The 25877-nt window shown below is 41.7% G+C and overlaps 1 protein-coding gene across 3 annotated transcripts in view; it reads left to right on the top strand.

The window, feature by feature from the left end:
- Positions 1–25877, top strand: part of SPATS2 (spermatogenesis associated serine rich 2) — a 161065-nt gene that overhangs the window by 74058 nt on the left and 61130 nt on the right. For all 3 annotated transcript variants that reach the window (XM_034935923.3, XM_034935924.3, XM_055095685.2), the window contains one exon: positions 17078–17345. In XM_034935923.3, the coding sequence (XP_034791814.2) occupies positions 17321–17345 (25 nt within the window). In that variant the 5' untranslated portion in view covers positions 17078–17320. The remainder of the gene's footprint in view (positions 1–17077; positions 17346–25877) is intronic.

Below are 25877 nucleotides of genomic sequence, written 5' to 3'. Positions count from 1 at the left end.
GGATTCTTGTCGATACTTTCACTTCTATTCTATTGATCTATATGCCTGTTCTTATTGCTGATACCATAAGGTGCATGTTGTTTTTTGAAGTATGAAAAGTCTTAAATTTGAATTCTAGCTTTTTTTTTTCTTTTATAGATTGTATGGTTTGTGCTTTTGAAGAACTCTCACTAAAAAAAATCATGACCTTCCTCTTATGTTTTTTCTAGGGTTTTACAGTTTTAGCCATTTGGGTCTGTGATCCATTTTGAGTTAATTTTTATATATAGTATGAGGTAAAAGTCTGAGTTCATTTTTATGTATTTGGAAGTCCAGTTGTCCCAATACTATTTGTTGAAAAGACTCTCTTTTCCCTATTGAATATCTCTAGTGCCTTTGTTGAAAATCAGTTGTCCATAGATATGAAGGTTTATTTTTGGATTCTCAATTTTGTGCCCATTGACATGTGTGCCTATTCTTATGACAGTACCACACTGTCTTCATGACTGTAGCTTTATAGTAAGTTTTGAAATCAGGTAGTGGAAGTCCTCCAAAATTTTCAAAATTGTTTTGGCAATTCTGGTTTCTTTGAATTTCCATATAAATTTTATGATCAGCTTGTCAGTTTCTACAAAAATGCTTGCTGAAATTTTAATAGGGACTGTATTACGCTTATAAATTAAATTGGGAGAATATGAATGTTCCAGTTCATGAATATGGAATGTGTCTCTATTCATTTAGATCTTTAATTTCTTTCTCTCAACTATGTTTTCTAATTTTCAGAGTATGCGATTTGTACATCTGTTATTTTTATTCCTAAGTATTTAAGTTTTTTTTGTTTTGTTTTTTTTTTTTTTTAAGAGACAGGGTCTTCCTCTGTCACCCAGGCTGGTGCAGTGGCATGATCATAGCTCACTGCAGCCTCAAACTCCTGGGCTCAAGTGATCCTCCTGCTTCAGCCTGCCTCCTGTGAGTAGCTGGGACGGTAGTTGCACGTCATTGTGCCCAAGCTAATTTAAATTTTTTTTTGTAGAAATGGGGTCTCGCTTTTTTCCCCAGGGTGGTCTTGAACTCCTGGGCTAAAGCAGTCCTCTTGCCTCAGCCTCCCAAAGTGCTTGGATTATAGGTGTGAGCCATTACACCCAGCCTTAATTTGTGATGCTATTGTGAATGTAATTTTTTGTTAATTTTATTTTTGGATTGTTTATTGCTAGTATATAGATATACCATTACTTGCTTTCTATTTTTTAGAGATGGAGTTTCGCTCTAGTTGTCCAGGCTGGAGTGCAATGGTGTGATCTCGGCTCACTGCAACCTCTGCCTCCCAGGTTCAAGCGATTCTCCTGTCTCAGCCTGCCGAGTAGCTGGGATTACAGGTGCTCGCCACCACGCCCAGCTAGTTTTTGTATTTTTAGTAGAGATGGGGTTTCACCATGTTGGCCAGGCCAGTCTTGAACTCCTGATCTCTGGTGATCCACCGGCCTCAGCCTCCCAAAGTGCAGGGATTACAGGTGTCAGCCACTGCGCCCAGCCAGATACCATTACTTTTTGTATATTGGTTTAATTATTAGACCTTGCTGAACTAATGTTTTAGTCCTTAGCAGTATTTTTGGTGTGTGTGTATATGTGTTTGGATTCCTTAGGATTTTCTGTATATGGGTCATGTTATCTTTGAATAAAAACATTTTACTTCTTCCTTTCCAATCATGATGCCTTTAATTTCTTTTCTTTTCTTTTCTTTCATCCTTATTGCACTGACAAGATCTTTCAGTATGTTGTTGAAAACAAGTGATGAGGTGTGCATTCTTGTTTTTTCTTATCTAAGGAAGAAAATATTTTGTGTTTTACTATGGAGTATGATATTAGTTGTAGGTTTTTCATAGATGGCCTTTATAAAGGTGAGAACATTTTCCCTTTTTTAAAAACCATGAATGGGTATGGGTGCGTGAAAATGCTTTTTCTGTACCTACTGAGATGATCATGTGACTTTTATCATTTATTTGATTGATACTGTGTGTTACATTAATTGGTTTTTGCATGTTAAGCCAATCTTCCATTCCTGGAATAAGTCCCACTTGGTCATGGTATTACAATTGTTTTCTATGTTGCTGAATTTGGCTTGCATATATATATATATATATATATATATATATTTATTTATTTTATTTTATTTTATTTTATTTTCTCTTTTTGAGACAGCGTCTCACTTTGTCACCCAGGCTGGAGTGTAGTGGCGCGATCTTGGGTCACTGCAGCCTCAACCTCCCAGGTTCAAGTGATCCTACTCCCTCAGCCTCCCAAGTAGCTGGGACTGCAGGTGTGTGTCACCACGCCTGGCTAATTTTTAAAAATGTTTTTTGTAGAAATGGAGTTTCACAGTGTTGCCCAGGCTGGTCAAGACTCCTGAGCTCAAGTGATCTGCCTGCCTCGGCCTCCCAAAGTGCTAGGATTATAGACAGGCGTGAGCCATCATGCCTGGCCTGGCTTGCTAATATTTTGTTAATGATGTATTTCTCCTATATTTATGAGGAATGTTGATCTGTAGTGTTTTTTTGGTTTGTTTTTGTTTTTGTTTTTTTGAGACAGAGTCGCACTCTGTAGCCCAAGCTGGAGTGCATTGATGCAATCTCAGCCCACTGCAACCTCTGCCTCCTGGGCTCAAGTGATTTTTGTGCCTCAGCCTCCTGAGTAGGTGGGACTACAGGCACGCGCCACCACACCCAGATAATTTTTGTATTTTTAGTAGAGATGGGGTTTCACCATGTTGCCCAAGGTGGTCTCGAACTCCTGAGCTCAGGTGATCTGCCCGCCTTGACCTCCCAAAGTGCTGGGATTGCAGGTGTGAGCCACCACACCCAGCCTGATCTGTAGTTTTCTAGTGATGTCTTTGTCTGGTTGCAGTATCAGGGAAACATGGATTTTTTTAGTTTTCCATTGCTGCTGTAACAAATTACCACAAACTTAATGACTTGAAGCAACATGCATGTCTCATCTCAGTTTCTGTAGGTCAGATGTTGGGCACAATGTGGCTCAGATGGTTCTCTACAAGGTTGAAACCAAGGCAAGGCTTTGTTCCTTTCAGGAAGCTGTAGTGAAGCATTCATTTTCAGGCTCACTCAGGCTGTTGGCAGAATGCAGTTCCATGTGGCTGTAGGACTGAGGTTCCCAGTTCCTTCCTGGCTGTTGGCCTGGGATTCTTCTCAGCTTCTAGAGGCTGTCTGCATTTCCTAGCCTCCTGGCCCCCTTCAAAGCCAGTTACAGCAGGTTAGGTTCCTCTTGCTTCAAATCTGTCTTTCCCCTTTGCCACATCTCTGTGATGCATCTTTCTTAGCTCTAGCCAGAGAAATTTCTCCCGTCTTAAGGGCTCATGCGATTAGATTGGGCCCATCCAGATAATCCAGACTAATCTCCTTATTTTAAGGTCTGTGACATTAATTACATCTGCAAAGTCCCTTCGTAGCAGTACATAGATTATGTTTGATTGAATAATTAGGGGACAGGAATCTTGGGGAGATATCTTTAGAATTCTGCCTGCTACACAGGCCTCATAGAATTAATTAGGGAATGTTCTTCTATTTTCTTTTCTTTTCTTTTTTTTTTTTGAGACACAGTCTTACTCTGTCGCCCAGGCTGGGGTGCAATGGCACGATCTCGGCTCACTGCAACCTCCGCCTCCCGGGTTCAAGCAGTTCTCCTGCTTCAGCCTCCCAAGTAGCTAGGATTACAAGTGCCTGCCACCATGCCCGGCTAAGTTTTTGTATTTTTAGTAGAGACAGGGTTTTGCCATATTGGCCAGGCTGGTCTTGAACTCCTGATTTCAGGTGATCCACCCGCCTTGGCCTCCCAGAGTGCTGGGATTACAGGCATGAACCACTGCACCCAGACTGTTCTTCTATTTTCTTTTTCTTTTTTTGAGACAGAGTCTCACTTTGTCCCCAGGTTGGAGTGCAGTGGCGCAATCTCGGCTCACTACAACCTCCGCCTCCTGGGTTCAAGCGATTCTCTTGCCTCAGCCTCCCAAGTAGCTGGGACTACAGGTGCGCACCACCATGCCTGGCTAATTTTTGCATTTTTAGTAGAGATGGGGTTTCACCATGTGAGCCAGGATGGTCTCAATCTCTTGACCTCGTGATCCCCCCACCTCGGCCTCCCAAAGTGCTGGGATTACAGGCGTGAGCCACTGCGCCCGGCCTGTTCTTCTATTTTCTAAAACAGTTTGTGGAGAATTCTATTATTTCTTCTTTAAATATTTGATAAGACACAATCTGGCCTTGTGCTTTTGTGTGTGTGTGTGTGTGGGAAGGATTTTAGATTATTAATTCAATTTCTTGATACCCTACCCTTTTTAAGTCAGTCTTAGTAATGTATGTTTTTCTAGGAATTTGTTCATTTCATCAGAGTTGTCAAATTTGTGGACATAAAGTTGCTCATAGCATTTCTTCATAATCCCTTGAATTTTTGTAGGGTCTGTAATGATGTCCTTTGTTTTATTCCTGATTTTGGTAAATTGTGTCTTTTTTATTCTGGTCAACCTATCTGTAGGTAAAAAGAACCAACTTTTGGTTTTATTGCTTTTCTCTAGTGTTTTTCCATATACTCTTTGATTGATTGTGGTCTAATCTGTAGTATTTCCTACCTTCTGCTTGCTTGGGATTTAGTTGGCTTTTCTTTTTCTAATTTCTTAAATTGGAAACTCAAGCTATAGATTGAAGACCTTTCTTCTTTTCTGCTATAGATGTTTTAAGTACCAATTTAGCTATACCCCATAAATTTTGATGTGTTATATTTTTATTTTCTTTCTTTTTTTTTTTTTTTTAGACCGAGTCTCACTGTGCCACCCAGGCTGGAGTGCAGTGGCGTGATCTCGGCTCACTGCAAGCTCCGCCTCCTGGGTTCACGCCATTCTCCTGCCTCAGCCTCCCGAGTAGCTGGGACTACAGGCACCCACCACCATGCCCGGCTAATTTTTTTTTGTATTTTTAGTAGAAACGGGGTTTCACCATGTTAGTCAGGATGGTCTCGATCTCCTGACCTCATGATCTGCCCGCCTTGGCCTCCCCAAGTGCTGGGATTACAGGCGTGAGCCACCATGCCCGGCTATTATGTTTTTATTTTCTTTCAGTTCAAAATATTTTCTAATTTCCTTTGTGAATTTTTTTTCTTTGACCCATGAGTTGTTTAGAACTATGTTGTTTATTTGTGACCAGCCTGGGCAACATGGTGAAACCCCATCTCTACAAAAAATACAAAAATTATTTGGGTGTGGTGGTGCCCACCTGTAGTTGCAACTACTTGGGAGGCTTAGGTGAGAGGATCAGTGAAACATGATTGTGCTGCCGCACTCCACCCTGGGTGACAGTGAGACCCTGTCTCAAAAAAAAAAAAAAAAACATGTTCTTTAATTTTGAAATATTTAGAGATTTCCCATATTTCTCTCTGCTCTTCATTTTTATTTAATTCTGTTGTTGTTGGAGAACCTACTTTGTATGATTTCAATCATTACAAAATTGGGAATTTCTTATGATCTATTATATAATTTAACAAGCTTTCTCTATAAAGGGCCATATAATAAATATTTTGGCTTTATGTGCCATATGGTCTGTGTTACAACTATTCATTTCTGCCGTTTTAGTGCTGAAGCCTCCATATACAATACATAAATCAATGGACATGCTTATGTTAGCATAAAACTTTATTTACAAAAACAGGCAGTAGAGCTGACTTTGGCCCTTGGGCCATAGTCTGCTGATCCTTGGCCTAGTATATAGTCTGTCCTTGAGGATGTTCTGGCTGTGCTTGAAGAGAATATAATATTCTTTTCTTGTTGGATGGAGGAGTATTACTGATTTTCTGTCTGTTTTTTTTTGTTTGTTTGTTTGTTTTCTGAGGCAGTCTAGCTCTGTCGCCCAAGCTGGAGTGCAGTGGCACCATCTCAGCTCACTGCAACCTCCGCCTCACGGGTTCAAGCGATTTTCCTGCCTCAGCCTCCTGAGTAGCTGGGGTTACAGGCACGTGCCACCACACCCAGCTAATTTTTGTATTTTTAGTAGAAACTGGGTTTCACCATGTTGGTTAGGCTGATCTCGAACTCCTGACCTGATGATCCGCCTGCCTCAGCCTCCCAAAGTGCTGGGATTACAGGCGTGAGCCACCGTGCCTGGTGCAGTCTGGGTTTTTAATCAATGTATTAGTCTGTTCCCATGCTGCAAATAAAGACATATCCGAGACTGGGTAATTTATAAAGGAAAGAGGTTTGACTCACAGTTCCACATGGCTGGGGAGGCCTCACAATCATAATGGAAGGTGAAAGAGGAGCAAAGTCATGTCTTACATGGAAGCAGGCAAGAAAGCTTGTGCAGGGGAACTCCCATTTATAAAACCATCAGATCTCTTGAGACTTATTCACTACCGTGAGAACAGTATTGGGGAAACTGCCCCATGATTCAGTTATCTCCACCTGTCCCCACCCTTGACACATGGGGATTATTATAATTCAAGATGAGATTTGGGTGGGGACACAGCCAAACCATATCAATCAGTTATTGAGAGTGGGATACTTAAGTCTTTATCATTGTTGAACTCTTTATTCTTTCTGTCAATTTTTGCTGCATGTATTTTAGGTCTTATTGTTTGGTGGATATATATTTATAATTGTTCTGTTTCTGATGTCATGACTCTTTTATAATATGATTTCTCTCTGTCTCTAATAATACCATTTTATCTGATACTAAGCCCTTTTTTTATTGGTTTGCATGATATATCTTTTTTCATTCTTTTACTTTCAATCTCTCTGTGTTTGAATCTATGGTGTGTTTTTTGTAGATGGCATACAGTTGGATCTTGTTTTTCCAGCCACTCTTAACAATTTCTGTCTTTTGAGTGGAGTCTTTTTTTTTTTTTAATTTTATTTATTTATTTTTTTGAGATGGAGTCTTGCTCTTTTGCCCAGGCTGGCGTGCAGTGGCGCCATATCGGCTCACTGCAAGCTCCACCTCCTGGGTTCACGCCATTCTCCTGCCTCAGCCACAGCTGGGACCACAGGCGCCCGCTACCATGCCTGGTTAATTTTTTGTATTTTTTAGTAGAGACGGGGTTTCACTGTGTTAGCCAGGATGGTCTTGATCTCCTGACCTCATGATCCGCCCGCCTCGGCCTCCCAAAGTGCTGGGATTGCAGGCGTGAGCCACCGCGCCTGGCCAAGTGGAGTCTTTTTTTGAGACGGAGTTTCACTCTTGTTGCCCAGGCTGGAGCGCAATGGCGTGATCTTGGCTCACTGCAACCTCTGCCTCCCAGGTTCAAGTGATTCTCCTGCCTCAGCCTCCTGAGTAGCTGGCATTACAGGCATGCGTCACCATGCCCAGCTAATTTTTGTATTTTTAGTAGAGATAGGGTTTCTCCATGTTGATCAGGCTGGTCTCGAACTCCTGACCTCAGGTGATCCACCTGCCTTGGCCTCCCGAAGTACTGGAATTACAGGCGCAAGCTACTGTGTCAGCCTATTTTTTGTTTTGTTTTGTTTTGTTTTGTTTTGTTTTGTTTTCTTGAGATGATGTCTCACTCTGTTGCTCAGGCTAGAGTGCAGTTACACGATCTCGGCTCGCTGGAACCTCCACCTCCTGGACTCAAGTGATTCTCCTGCCTCAGCCTCCCGAGTAACTGGGATTACAGGCGCCCACCACTGTGCCCAGCTAATATTTTTTGTATTTTTAGTAGAGACGGGATTTTACCATGTTGGCTAGGCTGGTCTCTAACTCCTGACCTCAGGTGATCCACCTGCCTCAGCCTCCCAAAGTGCTGGGGTTACAGGTGTGAGCCACCATGCCCGGCCAGGTATTTGTTTTTTTGTATATGTTTTGGCTTTTTCTGTTTGTTTGTACCTCTTTTATTGCCTTATTTTGTGTTTAATAGTTTTTTAAGCGTATGATTATTTTATTGCTTTTGTCTTTTGTTTTTACTATTTTTCAGTTGTTTTCTTAGTACTTGTCTGGTCATTATAATAAGCATCTTATAGCCCAATTTAACTAAATTAATGCTAATTTAATTCTGTAATATAGCTTCTTTCTCCTTTTATGCAATTGTTTTCATGTTTATTATATCTATATTTGCTATAAACCTAATAATTCAGTATTGTTATTAATCTTGCATTACATAAAACAGTAATACTTAGTTGAATTCTTTTTAAAAATTTAAGAGAAGGAAGTTAAAAAATACATACTTTAGTTAAATTATTTTCAGTAGAAACAGGGTCTTGCTGTGTTGCCCAGGCTGGCCTTGGCCTCCCAAACTGTTGGGATTACAGGCGTGAGCCATTGCACCTGGCCAAAAATACGTACGTTATATGTACCTACATATTTGCTTTTCCTAGTGCTCTTTCTTTGGGTACAGTCGGGTTACCATCTGATGTCATTTTGCCTTTCAACTTGAGAGACTTCCTTTGGAATTTCTTGTAAGTCAGGTTTGCAAGCAATGGATTCTCTGTAAGTCTTTGAAATGTCTTTATTTCACCTTCATTTTTGAAAGATAGCTTTGCTAGATATCAAATTCTTGGTTGCTGGTTTTTTCTTTTAGCACTTTGAATGTCATTTCTTGCCTTCTGGCTTCTTTTGCTTCTGATGAGAAGTCAGCTGTTAATGTTGCTTCCCTGTACATGATGAAGTATTGTTTTCATTTTTGTTCTTGCTGCTTTCAAGATCTTCTGGTTTTGGCTTTAATCAGTTTCACTATGATATGTCTAGATGTGGATCTCTTTGTGTGTATTGCAGCTATAATTCATTGAGCTTCCTGACTCTGTAGATACATTTTTAAAAAATCAAGTTGCAAATTGTTTTTGGTCACCATTTTTGTCCTCTTTCACATCACTTCTTCTGGGGCTTCTAATTTGTGTATAGTGGTATACTTGACATTGTTCCACACATTTCTGAGACTGTTTTACTTTTTTTAAAATTTTTACTTTTTGTTTGTTAATGTTTAAGAGATAGGGTCTTGCCTTGCTGCCCAGACTCATGGCTGATTGCAACCTTGACCTTCTGAGCTCAAGCCATCCTCTTACCTTAGCCTCCCAAGTAGCTGGGGCTACAGGCATGCGCCACCACACCTGGCCGATTTTTAATTTCTTATAGAGACAGTGTCTCACTGTGTTGCTTAGGCTGGTCTTATACTGCTGGCCTCAAGCGATACTCCAACCTGGCCTCCCAAAATGCTGGAGTTATAGGCATGAGCCACTGCACCTGGCTTGTATTTCTTCATTGTTTTTTCTCCCATTTCTTCAAGTTAGATAATTTCTCTTGTCCTTTCTTCAAGTTTTCTGATTTTTTTCTTCTACTCTAGTATTCATCTTCAGAATTTTGATTTGGTTGTCTTTTTTTATTTTCCAAATTTATTTGTGCCCTGTTTATATCATGGTTCTCTTTATTTTTTATTTTTTTTAACCATGGTTCTCTTTAAAAATAATTTCTATCTCTTCGTTAAGATTTTCTTTTTGTTTGAGGCATTGTTCTCATATTTTTTTTAGTCCTTTAAAGAAATTTGGAGTCTGTTTGCGAAGTGTAGCATTTGGGCCTACCCAGGGGCATTTCCAACTCCATGTGGTTGTTTTTTCTCATGCGTTTGGGTCACACTTTGCTGCATTTTTGAATATCTCATAACTTTTTGTTGAAACTGGACATTTTAGCTACTATATTGTAGCAACTTTGATTTCTGGATTTTTCCTCCTTCTGAGGGTTTTCGTTGCTTTATTGTTTTTATTTTTTAAGTAACTTTCCTGGACTAAATCTATGGAATCTTTTTCTCACTGTGGTATGTGGCTGCTGGTTGTTGATGTCTCTGCTCAGTTTTTATACATTTTTTAAAATTATTATTTAAAATCAATTTGGGCTGGGCTCAGTGCTTCAGGCCTGTAATCCTGACACTTTGTGAAGTCAGGGCAGGAGGATTGCTTGAAGCCAAGGGTTTAAGACCAGCCTGGGCAACATAGTGAGACCCTGTCTCTGCAAAAAATAAAAGAGGTTAGCTGGGTGTGGTGGTATGTGCCTGTAGTTGCAGGCACCTAGCAGGCTAAGACAGAAGAATCGCTTGAGCCCAGGAGTTTGAGGTTGCAGTGAGCTATGATCGTGCCACTCCCTGGGCAACAGAGGAAGACCCTGGCTCTAAAAAAGACAAAATCCAAGCATGGGACACAGAATTGCAGCAAATAGCATTCTTTTTTTTTTTTTTTTTTTTTTTTTTTGAGACGGAGTCTTGCTCTGTCACCCAGGCTGGAGTGCAGTGGCATGATTTCAGCTCACTGCAAGCTCCACCTCCCGGGTTCACACCATTCTCCTGCCTCAGCCTCCCGAGTAGCTGGGACTACAGGCTCCCGCCACCATGCCCAACTAACTTTTTTGTATTTTTAGTAGAGACAGGCTTTCACCGTGTTAGCCAGGATGGCCTCGATCTCATGACCTCGTCATCCGCCCGCTTCGGCCTCCCAAAGTGCTGGGATTACAGGCACGAGCCACTGCACCTGGCCGCGAATAGCATTTTTATAAGTAGCTAACCAGACATTAGAACTTCCACCCTTCTTTGTGACAGCTGAGGTCACTAGTGAACTCTGCTTCCAAGTACTCCTGCAAAGTACACCACAAGCCTGTCTATATTCTCAAGCCATCCGCTTCAGTTCATATGACCACACTTGCATGTCAGCAACAGAAGAGAACACACATCATACAGCATTTACAGCAGTGGACAAAGAGGTAGGGGAAATGCAAGTATTGGTTCATTTAATACATTCAACTAATGTGTGCTATCTAAGAACAAAACTCACTTAAAGTCTTCCAACAGATGTAGATGTTCTTTGAATGCAAAAAACATTCATACATCATTTGCTGTTATTGCTGTCTGCATACCCTCTCACCAAAGCTTCAGGATTGAGAGACACATATCACCAAGTTTAAAAATATCCATTATGGGTCAGGCGTGGTGGCTCATGCCTGTCATCCCAGCACTTTGGGAGGCTGAGGCAGGAGGATTGCTTCGGCCTAGGAGTTGGAGACCAGACTGGGCAACATGGTGAAACCCTGTCTCTACAAAAGATAAAAAAATTAGCCAGGCATGGTGGTATGCGCCTGTAGCCGTGACTCAGGAGGCTGAGGTGGGAGGATCATCTGAGCCTGGGAGGTGGAAGTTGCAGTGAGCCAGGGTCACACTGCTGCACTCCAGCTTGGGTGACAGAGTGAGGCTCTGTCTTTAAAAAAAAAAAAAAAACAGTCCATTCTGCACCACCAAGTTTTGTTATGTGCTCTTACCCCTTCACGTTCATGCTAGCCTTTCATATCTCAGCACCACCATCAATTGCACATAAAGTTTCAAAAGTGCACACAGCCTTTACCCTTGTCTTTGTAGCACTGATACGATTTCATAAACTAAAGGGTCTGCTCAGTTTTTACCGTTTTTGTTTTTGTTTTTTTAATTAAAAAAAATTTTAAAGTCTGGCTTGCTGAAGTTACATCTGTATCTATTATCCTTCTGGTCAGTTAGCGATTGGTTAAAGGTTGTGTTAAAACACCATGAGCCAGTAAAGCTTGCACCCTCTGTCTGTAGATCTTTGTGTGTTGGGGACTGCCTTCAAAGCTCATAATTTTTAATTTCCACTGGGCCTTTTTGAGTCTTTGCTGCTGCTATGTGTACGCTTATGGTCAGCCAGAGGTGTGTGGATAGTTTGGACCTTCTCCAATATCTGCATCATGAATGTGTGGAACATTTACCAAGGTCTCCTGTAGTCTTTGTTTTCTGACACAGGGTCTTGCTCTGTTCTGAGGCTAGAGTTCAGTGGCACAGTCATGGCCCTCTGCAGCCTCAGCTTCCCGGGCTCAAGCAGCGCCCCCACCTTAGCCTTCCGAGTAGCTGGGACTACAGGTGTGTGCTACCATCCCTGGCTAATTTTTAAATTTTATTTTTTGTCAAGGTAGGATCTTACTCTGTTGCCAGGTTATGTTTGTTTGTTTGTTTGAGACAGGGTCTCATTCCGTTGCTTAGGCTGACGTGCAGTGGCACAGTCATGGCTCATTGCATCCTAGACCTCCTGGGCTCAAGCCATCCTCCCACCTCACCTACCTGAGTAGCTGGGAGTACAGGCACATGCCACCATGCCCAGCTAATTTTTGTATTTTTTGTAGAGACACAGTCTTGCTATGTTGGCCCAGCTGGTCTCAAACTCCTGGGCTAAAGCAGTCCCCGCACCTTGGCCTCCCAAAGTGCTGGGACTACAGGCATGAGCCATGGTGCCCAGGTCCCTTAGTCTTGTTTCTGGATTTCCCTTTTAAATTTCTATCTAATCTCCTGTTCTTTTGCTTGCACCAACCATGACAGCAACCTCAGGCTAGCTGAGCCCTTGGTCTTGCTTGTTTGCCACCAAGAAAGCGAACTGTTACTGCCTGCCTGTGGGTATGGGGTTTTTCTGTGCTTTGCTTCACAAGTCAGCCCCCTCTGTCAGTGAAGCTGCTGGTTTTCATGGCTTTCCCTGCCTTGGTAGAACTACCTTTCCCAGTCACCTGGGGGTATGTGATGGGAGCAGCCATAGACTGCCACTGTTCTTACCACAGGTTCAGTAGGTTTCTTGTGAATAACCACAGAGAAGATAACATTTGAAAAAAGACCTGAAGGAGATTGAGGAAGTATTCCATGTAGATAACTGTGGGAAATAACATTCCTGGCAGAGGGAACACCTTCAGAGCTCTAAGATGAGAGCATATCTAGAGTGTAAAAGGGATGGTAAAGAGGCCAGTGTGGCTCCAGTGGAGTAAAGGTAAAGGAAGGACATCAGAACAGACAAGACTACTTAGGCCACTGTAAGGACTGGCTTTTATTTTGAATGAAATGGGGAGCTGCCAGAGGGCTTTCAGCAGCAGAAGTGGGACATAATCTGTCTTATAATTTTAATAGCGGCCATAGTGAAATAGCAGCGAGAGTGGCAGAGTAGAAGACTCAGGATGAGAGATTCTCGTGATTTAGACAAGGGTAGTAGCAGTGGATGTGGTGAGAAGTGGTCCAGCTCTGGATGTATTTTAAAGGTAGAACACATGGGATTCTTCTGATGGATTGGAGGTGGTGGGGAATGAACAGATTCAGGTCTTTATTTAAAGGGAAATTTCCTGTTTATTGTCTGCAAATGATCTTTCTGTTCCCTGTATTGAGTCCTATAATTTTTAAGTCCTTGTATTGATTCCAGTTATTCTTAGATTGGATCATTTTTTGTTCCCTAATGTTATCTTCTATTATAATTGTTTTCTCTGTTTTTTCTTCTGAAAGGTTTGCTTCATTCCATTCATTCTATTTTCATCTGTGTCTATTCTGTTTCTTGCTATTTCTAACTTCTTAATTTTTTTCCAGTTTTTCTTTAACTTTGCAATCTGATTTACTTTCCTTCTATTTTTATCATTTATTTTATAGCTTTTTTTGAATTCAACTTGAATTCAAATTCTTATTTGAAATATTCAAATAAATATTCAAGGAGGAATCTGCTTTTGGTTTGAGGGTTTATATTGTTTTCCAGGTTGGGTTCTTCATCTGTTGCATGGAAATTTCTTCTCTCATTGTATTTCTCTTTTTTTATAGTAGGTTTGATAGCTGCTATGTCATTTTTATTTATCTTCTTCATGTTATATGTGGATAGCTCTGTTTGTAGCTACAGAGTATAGATGAAATAACCTTGATATGTTTCTAAACTTCTTTGGGACCTATCTGACCCACCCCTGCTCATCCACTATGGTTAGTTGTTGATTGTTGCTTTCATCCTCTTTTTTTTTTTTGACACAGAGTTTTGCTCTTGTTGCCCAGGCTGGAATGCAGTGGCGTGATCTCGGCTCACTGCAACCTCCGCCTCCCAGGTTCAAGCAATTCTCCTTCCTCAGCCTCCCGAGTAGCTGGGATTACAGGCATGCACCACCATGCCCAGCTAATTCTGTATTTTTAGTAGAGATGGGGTTTCACCATGCCGGTCAGACTGGTCTAGAACTCCTGACCTCAGGTAATCCACCTGCTTCAGCCTCCCAAAGTGCTGGGATTACAGGTGTGAGCCACCATGCCCGGCCTCATCCTCTTTTCTTTAACCTGAGGACATGTGCTGTTGAGAAGCCTGCCACTGAAGGGTTCAGTTGTTTTTGGCAGATCTGAGTTCTGTTCTTTTTTCTAAAATCTTATTAAGTGTGCCCTATCCAGGGGTATATTCTGTATATTTCCATAGCCTTTGGCTGGTTCTCACAGCTTGGCTCAGTGTTCTGGAAGATGGTAAGTTTCAAATACTCACCCTGCTTTTCCTGAGGTCCCACTGTGGTTTGTAGAGGTTCTTAATCTTGATGGAATATTTTTTAAAACTTTCGCAGAATTACCTACTTGACTCCTCAGTCTCCTCTTTTCAAATTGGAAATTATTTAATATAAGTGTACTCTCCTTTCCTTCTTGCATTGCATTTTGTAAATGTTTTTCCAGTCAGGTGCCCAGGTATAAGAGTTCTATAATCCTTATAATGCTTAAAAAAATTATTTTTCAGCCAGGCATGGTGGCTCATGCCTGTAACCCACACTTTAGGAGGCTGAGGCAGACTGATCACTGGAGGTCAGGAGTTCAGGACCAGCCTGGCCAACATGGTGAAACCCTGTCTCTACTAAAAATACAAAAATTAGTCGGGTGTGGTGGCAGGTGCCTGTAGTCCCAGCTCGTTGGGAGGCTGAGACAGGTTAATCGTTTGAACCCAGGAGGCAAAGGTTGCAGCGAGCCAAGATCGTGCCATTGCACTCCAGTCTAGGCAACAAGAGCATGACTCTGTCTCCAGAAAAAGGAAAAGAAAAAAAAAATATTGGCCGGGAGCAGTGGCTCACGCCTGTAATCTCAGCACTTTGGGAGGCCAAGGCAGGCAGATTACTTGAGGTCAGGAGTTCAAGACCAGCCTGGCCAACATGGTGAACCCCTGTCTCTACTGAAAATACAAAAATTAGCTGGGCATGGTGGTGCATGCCTACAATTCCAGCTACACGGGAGCCTGAGGCAGAAGAAATGTTGAACCTGGGAGGTGGAGGTTGCAAATTCCATCTCTTTTTTTTTTTTTTAATTGTTAGCACATCTCTGCTGGCAGGAACTTATGCTTTCTTTACCCAGAAATCTTGGGCATGTATCTTTAAAATGTTTAGTAATATAGAAAAACAGCATTTGTATCTTTGTAATTTAAAGGAGCTTCCTGCAATATGGACTAATCTCATTTTGATGTTTCAGTTTTCCATGTTAAAATTCCTTTGCACTTCCCTCCTTTCATGTGATAAAACATTTTAAATGGTTTGTTTTCAAGGCATGATAAATCTAAGTACTGGCAGCTGGCCTGCAAATGTAGCAAACTGCACAGCTCATGCACCTAGGTCACAATAAGCGAATAGAATGTAGAGGAGGGGTCAGCCCATAAAAGGGAAGAAAGTTTCGTAATTGGGAAATCAAAATTTAAGCAGAGAAGGAGATGGGGTATAACCTTATAAGGGGGATAATAAAACTTCGGCAATGTCCAGGAAGATTGTAACCCCATAGTACTCAACCAGTGAGGAACTGGTGGAGGGACTTGTGTGCTAGAAGATAAATTACCTGTTGTGACTGTCCCGGTGTGCCTGCCCACCAGACACCTGATCTTGCAAGACCATTATTATTATTATTATTATTTATTTTATTATTTATTTATTTTTTGAGATGGAGTTTCACTCTTGTTGCCCAGGCTGGAGTGCAATGGTGCGATCTTGGCTCACGGCAACCTCCACCTCCTGGATTCAAGTGATTCTCCTGCCTCAGCCTCCTGAGTAGCTGAGATTACAGGCATGCACCACTATGCCCAGCTAATTTTGTATTTTTGGTAGAGACGGGGTTTCTCCATGTTGGTCCGGCTGGTCTTGAACTCCCAACCTCAGGTGATCTGTCTGCCTTGGCCTTCCAAAGTGCTGGGATTACAGGCGTGAGCCACTGCACCTGGCTAGACCGTTATTAAAAAGTCTCACGTTTGCTGTTCTTCGTGCCTCTAAGTCCATTCTTTGGGTTTGTATGGTGAGTGTGTTTCTCATTTCACGTCCCCCCCCCCCATATTTTTTATAGCTATATTTGAGCTGGGAAACCTGAGGAGAGGTTAGATATAAGAAATTCTAGGCTCACACCTGTAATCCCAGCACTTTGGGAGGCCGAGGCAGGCGGATCACGAGGTCAGGAGTTCGAGACCAGCCTGGTCAAGAGACTAGCCTGGCCAATATGGTGAAACCCTGTCTCTACTGAAAAAAACAAAAACAAAAAATTAGTCAGGTGTGGTGGCAGGCGCCTGTAATCCCAGCTACTTGGGAGGCCGAGGCAGGAGAATCACTTGAACCTGGGAGGTGGAGTTTGCAGTGAGCTGAGATTACACCATTGCACTTCAGCCTGGGCAACAAGAGCAAAACTCCGCCTCAAAAAAACAAACAAACAAACAAAGAAATTCTAGAGGAAGAGAATAGACCCTTGATTTGGATGGGAAGATCAAATGGCTCATGCCTGTAATCCCAGCACTTTGGGAGGCCAAAGCAGGTGGATCACGAGGTAAAGAGATAGAGACTATCCTGGTCAACATGGTGAAACCCCATCTCTACTAAAAATACAAAAATTAGCTGGGCGTGGTGGTGCACGCCTGTAGTCCCAGCTACTCGGGAGGCTGAGGCAGGAGAATCACTTGAATCCGGGAGGCAGAGGTTGCAGTGAGGAGCCAAGATCATGCCACTGCACTCTAGCCTGGTGACAGAGCAAGACTTCATCTCAAAAAAAAAGAAAGATCTTAGGGAGTGGTAAGAGGTGTAACATTTTAGTTTGCAAAGTAGAGATGGGGATATTTCAGATGGATACAAAAAATAAGACTAAGAGAACATACTTTCTAAACTAAGAGGATAATCTGATTCTAAGATTAACTTTTCTTAAGAAAAATTCTGCTTTTCAGCAGCCACATTGTTTCTATAGTACTTAAAAACTAGTTTTGTATACAGAAATACAAAAGAAACCTTGTGGATATCTCAGAAATTTTGTACAGATAGTCATTACTGTAATAGTATATGTGTGTTTGTGTTTTTCCCTCCAGAATCTCCCTGGAAAAGGAGACATGAATGTCTGCAATGATACTTCCTGACAAGAAGTTGATACAAGAAAAGGAAAGGAGATTAACAGCTAGCGAGCAGAATTTCGAACAGCAGGATTTCGTATTTTTTGCTTCCAACTGCACACTTCCGTTGCCCACTTTTAAATCAGAGACACCTATACTCAAAACCCAGACAAGGCAAAAGGATACTTTTCTTGTATATTTTTTGAGATCGAAGAAACGACAATGTCCAGGAAACAGAACCAGAAGGGTAAGATTACATGTGGGCATAAATTGTTAAAAGCATAGTTATAATGATCCCCATTTATAGCTGTATATTTAAAAACTGTCCTTCTAATGTGTTTTGAATGGTTTTACAAGTATTTATGGATATTAGATTATCGCTTTGTGTATGACTAGTCTGGGAATTAATTCATATAACAATAGCTTTTCTACTCACACAAACTTATCAGATTGTAATATGCTTAACAATCTTGAAGATGCATTTTTGAATACTGAACATAGGGAGATGTGTTAAGAGGGCTAGCTTGCTGCAGGATATTCTATGTTGTTTGAGTTGGCATATTTCTAGAGAAAGGCAGTGGAGCAAGAGTAAATGTTTCTGGGTTTTGTTTCCTTCTTTAGCTTTCCTTCCGGGAATGTTCTTCTAGCTTCTTATCTAAAGTGAAATACAAGGTGCAAAGAGTCAGGAAATAGAAGGGTAGTTATAATGGAGGGAAGGACAACAAAGACTTTGTAAAACCTTTTTCTACTTTTGTAGAATAGCTGCAAAAATTTCAAGGGACAAAGTGAACAACAGCACTAGAACTATTGTACATAATTGGAATATATTGATTAAAAGAATGATCATAGATATCTTGGTGTTTTCCCCTCATTCAATTTAATTTCCAGTTCAAAGTTAATGTTCTTTAATTCAAAGCAAAGCTTCATAGATCCAGGTCTCACATGTTAAATATGAAGAAAATTCTTTTAAACCTAATTTTGACTTGGTAACTCAAAAACCTCATAAGAAAGTAAATAAACCAAATTTGTAGTTGTAGCTTCATTGTGTAGTAAATCTATAGGAAGAATCTGAGCTCTAAGGAATGCTTAGATTACTAAAGCTGAACTGTTCTATGGAATGAAATTTACCAATGGCAAAGTTTTTTTTAATAACCCAAGTTTGTTTTTTCTTAGTTGTTATAATTCAGTTTGTTTTTTCCCAGTTATGCTTGAAACATTGAGCATCTGTTTTCACCCTGCAAATGAGAAATACTATAGTAAAAATAGGGTTCTGGAAAAGTTGAGCATTTAATTTTTCCTAAAAAAAAGTTAACTTCAGCAAATTACTTTGACCTTTTTAAAACTAGAGAGTCTTTATTTCATGTCTGTGTTTTGCCAGAGCTGTAGAAAAAAAGTATCATTGTGAAGCAGGATATTTCCCTGGCCGCTTTGCAGGAGTCTCTCCTTTACTCAGCCTGCCTCTCTCAACTCCTCACAGGAAGGAGAGCGCGAGTGAACAAGGAAGGAACTGGAGGGCATGAGTGCTGGAACCGGCTGGCTGCTTCAGTGCCAGCAGGGGTGAACTCTGTGTGGGCCCCGTGGCAGCATCCAGGCTGTGGGGTGCCTGTGACCCCCGAAGCTCCAGAGGGCATGTTACAGTGCTCTTTTAGCTCTGCCATCTGTGGACGGCTGAAGTGTTAACAGCTCAGTGGGCCCTTTTCCCCCCTGTGTGGGGTGGCTGCCCTCTGCCAGCAAGGGCAAAGGGCCAGTGTGACAGCCTTTTGTATCTGCACTCATGGCTCCTGAGCTCTTGTCTGGTGTCCAGGAAAAATGAGGTCACACGAATGAATTGAAGGATGGTAAATGCGGGAGATTTTATTGCTGATGAAAGTGGCTTTTAGCAGGAAGGGGAGCTGAAAAGGGGTTGGTGGGGTGCGGGTAGATAATCTTTCCCTGAAGTCCAGCTGTCTCCAGCTAGTTTTTTCTCCAAAGTTACACCATCAAGCTGTCCCTCTAAAGTCAACCCACTTCTCTCCGACATCCTGACGTCCAGCTAGTTCTCCTCTCTGCCAGCTGAGTCTGGGGTCTTTATAGGCACAGAATGGGGCAGGGTGGGGCCATGGGTGGTTTAGGAAAAGGCAACAAACAGGAAAACAGGGATATAAGTTCTCACATTGGGCTGAGGTTTCAGGCATTTTGGCTTGAGGGTGGCGTTTTAACCGGTGACCCACCCTTTTCTGCGTAGAATTTCTCTGCCTCCTGTCCCCATCAGTTTCTTTTTTCTAATTACTATAAAATGAATTTAAATATTACTATAAAAGAATTTAAATTTTAGACTACAACATAGGCCGGGTCTGGTGGCTCATGCCTATAATCCCAGCACTTTGGGAGGCCGAGGTGGGTGGATCACAAGGTCAGGAGATTGAGACCATGCTGGCTAACACAGTGAAACCCCGTCTCTACTAAAAATACAAAAAAAAAAAAATTAGCTGGGCATGGTGGCGGGTGCCTGTAGTCCCAGCTACTCAGGAGGCTGAGGCAGGAGAATGGTGTGAACCCAGGAGGCGGAGCTTGCAGTGAGCAGAGATCATGCCACTGCACTCCAGCCTGGGCAACAGAGAGAGACTCTGTCTCAAAAAAAAAAAAAAAAAAAAATAGACTACAACATAGACACTAAGTGCTTACCAGTTTTGGTTGAACTTAGCCTAGATTTACACTTAGTTGGAAACAAAGTAAAGCTTATGTGTTGTTGGGACTTTCTCTGAAACAAATCTATGCATGTAATTCATTTGCACGTCTGATATTTGGTCCCATGACATATAAAATATTACAACATTTCATTTATTCATTTATACGTTTAAAGTGTCATTGCTTTGGGTTTTAGTAGTCTAATCTGTAAATACACTGACTTTATCAACTTGGTTATACTACATTAAAAAGAAGGGTCTATGGTAGTCATTGTTCTTAGTGGTATTTCATTTACAGGCTCTCATTTTGTAATGAGTTATGTTTTTATTCAGCAATAGACCATGTTTTCATATTTTCCTTTTGTCAGTAATACTTGCAAATTCCTTATTTAATGAAATACTTAGTGGAGTTAAACTTGTGAACAGCTTAAATTAAATTAAGTCAGTTTCAGTTAAAACTATTGATTACTCCAAGCCTATTAGCCAATATCTAGCAGAAGTCAGAGCTGTGCTTCTTAGAGTGTGGGCTGTAGACCCTATTCCTGTCTGTGAACTGGAGAAGTATATAGAAATGAAGAGTGTTTAGGAACTCTTTGATAGTGATTTGACAGTGTGGCAACATCTAAGCCCTTTTAAACACAGTTTTATTGAGGTATAATTTAAATACCTTAAAATTTGCCCAAGTGTATAATTTGATTATTTTTAGTAAATTTATGGAGTTGTGCACCATCACCAAAATCTTGTTTTAAAACACTTTCTGACTGGGTGTGGTAGCTAAAGCCTATAATCTCAGCACTTAGGGAGGCTGAGGCAGGAGAATGGCTTGAAGCCAGGAGTTCAAGATCAGCCTGGACAACATAGTAAGACTCTGTCTTAGCCAGGTGTGGTGGCTCACGCCTGTAATCCCAGCACTTTGGGAGGCCAAGGTGGGCAGATCACCTGAGGTTGGGAGTTCGAGACTAGCCTAACCAACATGGAGAAACCCCGTCTCTGCTTAAAAAAAAAAAAAAAAAAAAATTAGCTGGGTGTGGTGGTGCATGCCTGTAATCCCAGCTAATCAGGAGGCTGAGGCAGGAGAATTGCTTGAACCCGGGAGGTGGAGGTTGCGATGAGCCGAGATCGTGCCATTGCATTCCAGCCTGGGCAACAAGAGCAAAACTCCATCTCAAAAAAAAAAAAAAAAAAAAAGGACTCTGTTTCTACAAAAAATAAAAAAATTAGCCAATTATACTGACACATGCCTGTTACAGTCCCAGCTATTTGGGAGGCTGAGGTGGGAGGATTACTTGAGCCCAGGAATTTGAGGCTACAGTGAGCTATGATCACTACACTCTAGCCTGGGTGACAGAGTGGGACCATGTCTCTTAAAAAAACAGAAACAAAACCCTCTTTTCCTTATCCCCCAATATTCTCTTGTTTGTGATCAATTCCTGCTCCCTACCCCAGCCACAGGCAAACATTGATCTTTTGTCACTTTATTTTTGCGTTTTCTAGAAATTTCATATACACGTATTAGTACAATATAGATATTATGTCTGGCTTCTTTTCACTTAGTGTAATGTTTTTAAGGTTCCTCCATATTGTTGAATGTGTCAGTAGTTTGCTCCTTTTTACTACTAAGTAGTCTTGTTATGACACATTTATCCATTTACCAGTTGCTATTCATTTTGGATTGTAGTTTGTGCTGTTATGAATGATTGTCAATTATGTACATTTGCTTACAAGTCTTTATGTGGACATGTGTTTGCATTTCTCTTGTGGAGGTACTTAGGAGTGGACTTCTTTAACTTTGTAAGAAACTTCCAGACTGTTTTCCAAGGTGGCGATACACAGTTTTACAATCCCACCAGCAGTGTATCAGGATTTCATATTTTCCATATCCTCACCAACACTCGGTATGGTCAGTCTTTTTTTTTATTATTATAGCTATCTTAATAGATGTGTAATGGTATCTCATTGTGGTTTTGATTTGTACTTCCCTAATGACTAATGATGTTGACTATCTTTTCATGTGATTATTAGCCATTTATATTTTTTTTGGTGAAATGTCTGTTCAAATTCTTGATCCATTTAAAAATTTTGGAGTCTTATTATCGAATTCTAAGAGTTCTTTGTATATTCTGAATACAAGTTCTTTATCAGGTACATGATTTGTAAGTATATTCTCCCATTCCATGGCTTGTCTTCTACTTTTCTTAATGGGCCGGGCGCGGTGGCTCACAGCTGTAATCCCAGCACTTTGGGAGGCCAAGGCAGGTGGATCACCTGAGGTCAGGAGTTCAAGACCAGCCTGGCCAACCTGGCGAAACCCTGTCACTACTAAAAATACAAAAATTAGCTGGGTGTGTTGGCGGGTGCGTGTAATCCCAGCTACTTGGGAGGCTGAGGCAGGAGAATCACTTGAACCCGGGAGGCGGAGGTTGCAGTGAGCCAGGATCACGCCATTGCACTCCAGCCTGGGTGACAGTGTGAGACTCCGTCTCAAAAAAAAATTCTTAATGGTGTCTTTTAAAAAGTAGAAGTTTTAAATTTTGATGAAGCCCAATTTATCTTTTTTTTTTTTTCTATCACGGATTGGGTTTTGGTATCGTGTCTGAGAATTCTCTGCCTAACTCAAAGTCAGAAAGACTTTTTCCCAGAAGTTTTATAGTTTTATCTCATATATTTTAAAGTCTGTGATCCTGTTTGAGTTAGTTTTTTTGGGTTTTTGGGTTTTTTTGAAACGGAGTCTCTCTCTGTCACCCAGGCTGGAGTGCAGTGGAGCAATCTCAGCTCACTACAACCTCCGCCTCCCAGGTTCAAGCAGTTTTCTGCTTCAGCCTCCTGAGTAGCTGGGATTACAGGCGCCCACCACCACGCCTGGCTAATTTTTGTATTTTTAGTAGAGACAGGGTTTCACCATCTTGGCCAGGCTGATCTTAAACTCCTGACCTCGTGATCCACCTGCCTCATGCCTCAGCCTCCCAAAGTGCTGGGATTACAGGCGTGAGCCACCCCGCCTGGCTGAGTTACTTTTTATATGAGGTATAAGAGTCTAAGTTTACTTTTTTGCATATGGATATCCAGTTGTTACAGCACGTTTTGTTGACGAGGCTATCCTTTCCTCCATTGAATTGCCCTGACACCTTTGTTGAAAATCAGTAGACCATGTGAAGATTTATTTCTGGACTCTGTTCTGTTACATTGATGTATATGTCTGTCTTTATGTATTGATTAGTATGGCTTTATAGTAAATATAGTTTAATAAGTAAGGAAGATACATCCTCCAATGATTTTCCCCACAGAATTTTTTGGGCTATTTTGGTTTCTTTACATTTACATACAAAATTTAGAATCAGATTGTCAGTTCTTACAAGAATATCTGCTTGGAATCTGATAGAGAGTGCACTGTATCAGTAGGCCAGTTCGTGTAGAATTATCATCTTAACAATATGGAGGCTTTCAGTCCATGAACTTACTACTAATCTCTGCATTTATTTAGATCTTAATTTCTCTCAGCAATGGTTTACAGATTTAAATGTACAACTCTTGCATTTTTGTTAAGTTTATTGTTAAATAATTTGTTCTTTGTTTTTTTTTTTTTTTGATGGAGTCTCACTGTCATCCAGGCTGGAGTGCAGCAGCACAATCTCGGCTGACTGCAGCCTCTGCCTCCCAGGTTCAGGAGATTTCCCCTGCCTCAACCTCCCGATAGCTGGGACTACAGGCCCACACCACCATGCCTGGCTAATTTTTTTTTTTTTTTTTTTTGTATTTTTGGTAGAGACGGGGTTTCACCGTGTTAGCCAGGATGGTCTCGATATCCTGACCTCGTGATCCGCCCACCTCGGCCTCCCAAAGTGCTGGGATTATAGGCGTGAGCCACTGCGCCTGTCCCAGATATGTATAACTCTTTATATTTTCCTGACTGATCTCTGAGTCTAGCACTGGTTAGAAGAAAGCAGACTTGGGGAGTAATTCAAGGTTGGAAGTGGGCTTGTTTGTGATTCCCACAGATTGCTAATGCACTTTACATTGTTCCTAATTTCCTCTGAAGACAGACTCTAGAGATTAGGGAAGGATGAGATCAAGCCATTATAACTTTTTTTATATTTTGGGAGTCCTGATTTTGTCAGACGATATTTTTCTCATGTATCTGACTATATATCAGAATCATCTTGAACATTTAAAACATCTTTTTGCATCTCTCTCTCTGGGGATGGTACACTAGACTCTTTTTTTCTTTTTTTTTGAGACGGAGTCTTGCTCTGTCGCCCAGGCTAGAGTGCAGTGCAGTGGCGCGATCTTGGCTCACTGCTAGCTCTGCCTCCTGGGTCTATGCCATTCTCCTGCCTCAGCCTCCTGAGTAGCTGGGTCTCCTGCCTGAGCCTCCCGAGTAGCTGGGACTACAGGCACCCGCCACCACGCCCGGCTAATTTTTTGTATTTTTAGTAGAGACGGGGTTTCACTGTGTTAGCCAGGATGGTCTCGATCTCCTGACCTCGTGATCCGCCCGCCTTGGCCTCCCAAAGTTCTGGGATTACAGGCATGAGCCACCGCGCCTGACCTTCTTTTCTTCTTTTCCTTTCTTTTCTTTTTCTCTGTTCTTTTCTCTCCTCTCTTCTCCTTTTCCTTCTCTTCTTTTTCTCTCTTCTTTTTCTTTCACTCTTTTATTTTCTTTCTTGTTTTTCTTTTTCTTTTTTTTTGAAATGGAGTCTTGCTCCGTTGCCCAGGCTGGAGTGCAGTGGCACGATCTTGGCTCACTGCAACCTCCACCTCCCAGGTTCAAGCAGTTCTCCTGCCTCAGCCTCCTGAGTAGCTGGGATTACAGGTGCCCACCACCATGCCCAGCTAATTTTTGTATTTTTAGTAGAGACGGGGTTTCACCATGTTGGCCAGGCTGGTCTCAAACTCCTGACCTCAGGCTATCTGCCTGCCTCGACCTCCCAAAGTGCTGGGATTACAGGTGTGAACCACCGTGCCCGGCCTTTTGTGTTTTTTTTTGTTTTTGTTTTTTTGAGACAGAGTCTCCCTCCGTCACCAAGGCTGTTGTGCAGTGGTGTGATCTGTGCACACTGCAACCTCTGCCTCTGGGGCTCAGGCCATTCTCCCATCTCACCCCCTCAAGTAGCTGGGACTACAGATACGTGTCATCATGCCTGGCTAATTTTTGTATTTTTTGTAGAGATGTGGTTTCACCATGTTACCCAGGCTGGCCTCGAACTCCTTGGCTCACATGATCCACCTGCCTCAACCTCCCAACGTGCTGGGATTACAGGTGTGAACCACCACACTGGGCCTAGAATTTTTTTTCTTGCTACGTAATTTTGCTGAGCTATAGAACTTTTGAGAACTGTGGTAATGTGGTATAATTGTTTTTAATAGATGTGTTTGAAAGTAACCATAAGTCCACTTCTTTCTTCTTTTATAAGTTCTGTAACCATTTGATTTACATAAAGGAGTACTTAATAAAAATCTTTACAAAGTAAAATAAGGCTGGGTACAGTGGCTTACACCTGTAATCTCAGCACCTCTGGGAGGCTGAGGCAGGAGTATGTATCACTTGAGATCAGGAGTTTGAGACTAGCCTGAGTAACACAGTGAGACCCCATCTCTACAAAAAAATAAAATAAATTAATGGCCAGGCACAGTGGTTCACGCCTGCCATCCCAGCACTTTGGAAGGCCGAGGCAGGCAGATCACTTGAGGTCAGGACTTCGAGACCAGCCTGGCCAACATAGTGAAACCCTGTCTCTACCAAAAATTACAAAAATTAGGTGGGCGTGGTGGCAGGCGCCTATAATCCCAGCTCCTTGAGAGGCTGAGGCAGGAGAATCACTTGAACCCAGGAGGCGGAGGTTGCAGTGAGCCGAAATTGCGCCACTGCATTCCATCCTGGGCAACAGAGTGAGACTCTTGTCTCAAAAAAAAAAAAAAAAAATTAACCAGGCATGGTGGTGTGTGCCTGTAGTCCCAGATATTTGGGAGGTTGAGGCAGGAGAATCACTCAAGCCTGGGAGTTTGAGGCCACGGTGAGCTGTGATCCTGTCACTGCACTATGGGCTGGGTGACAGAGCAAGACCCTGTCTCTAAAAAAAAAAAAAGAAAGAAAAAACAAAGTAAAATAAAACTTT

The sequence above is a fragment of the Pan paniscus genome, chromosome 10, assembly GCF_029289425.2.
Source record: "Pan paniscus chromosome 10, NHGRI_mPanPan1-v2.0_pri, whole genome shotgun sequence".
NCBI classification, from domain to species: domain Eukaryota; kingdom Metazoa; phylum Chordata; class Mammalia; order Primates; family Hominidae; genus Pan; species Pan paniscus.
Note: the sequence above shows the minus strand (reverse complement) of the source record. Positions and strands in the feature narration are given on the sequence as shown.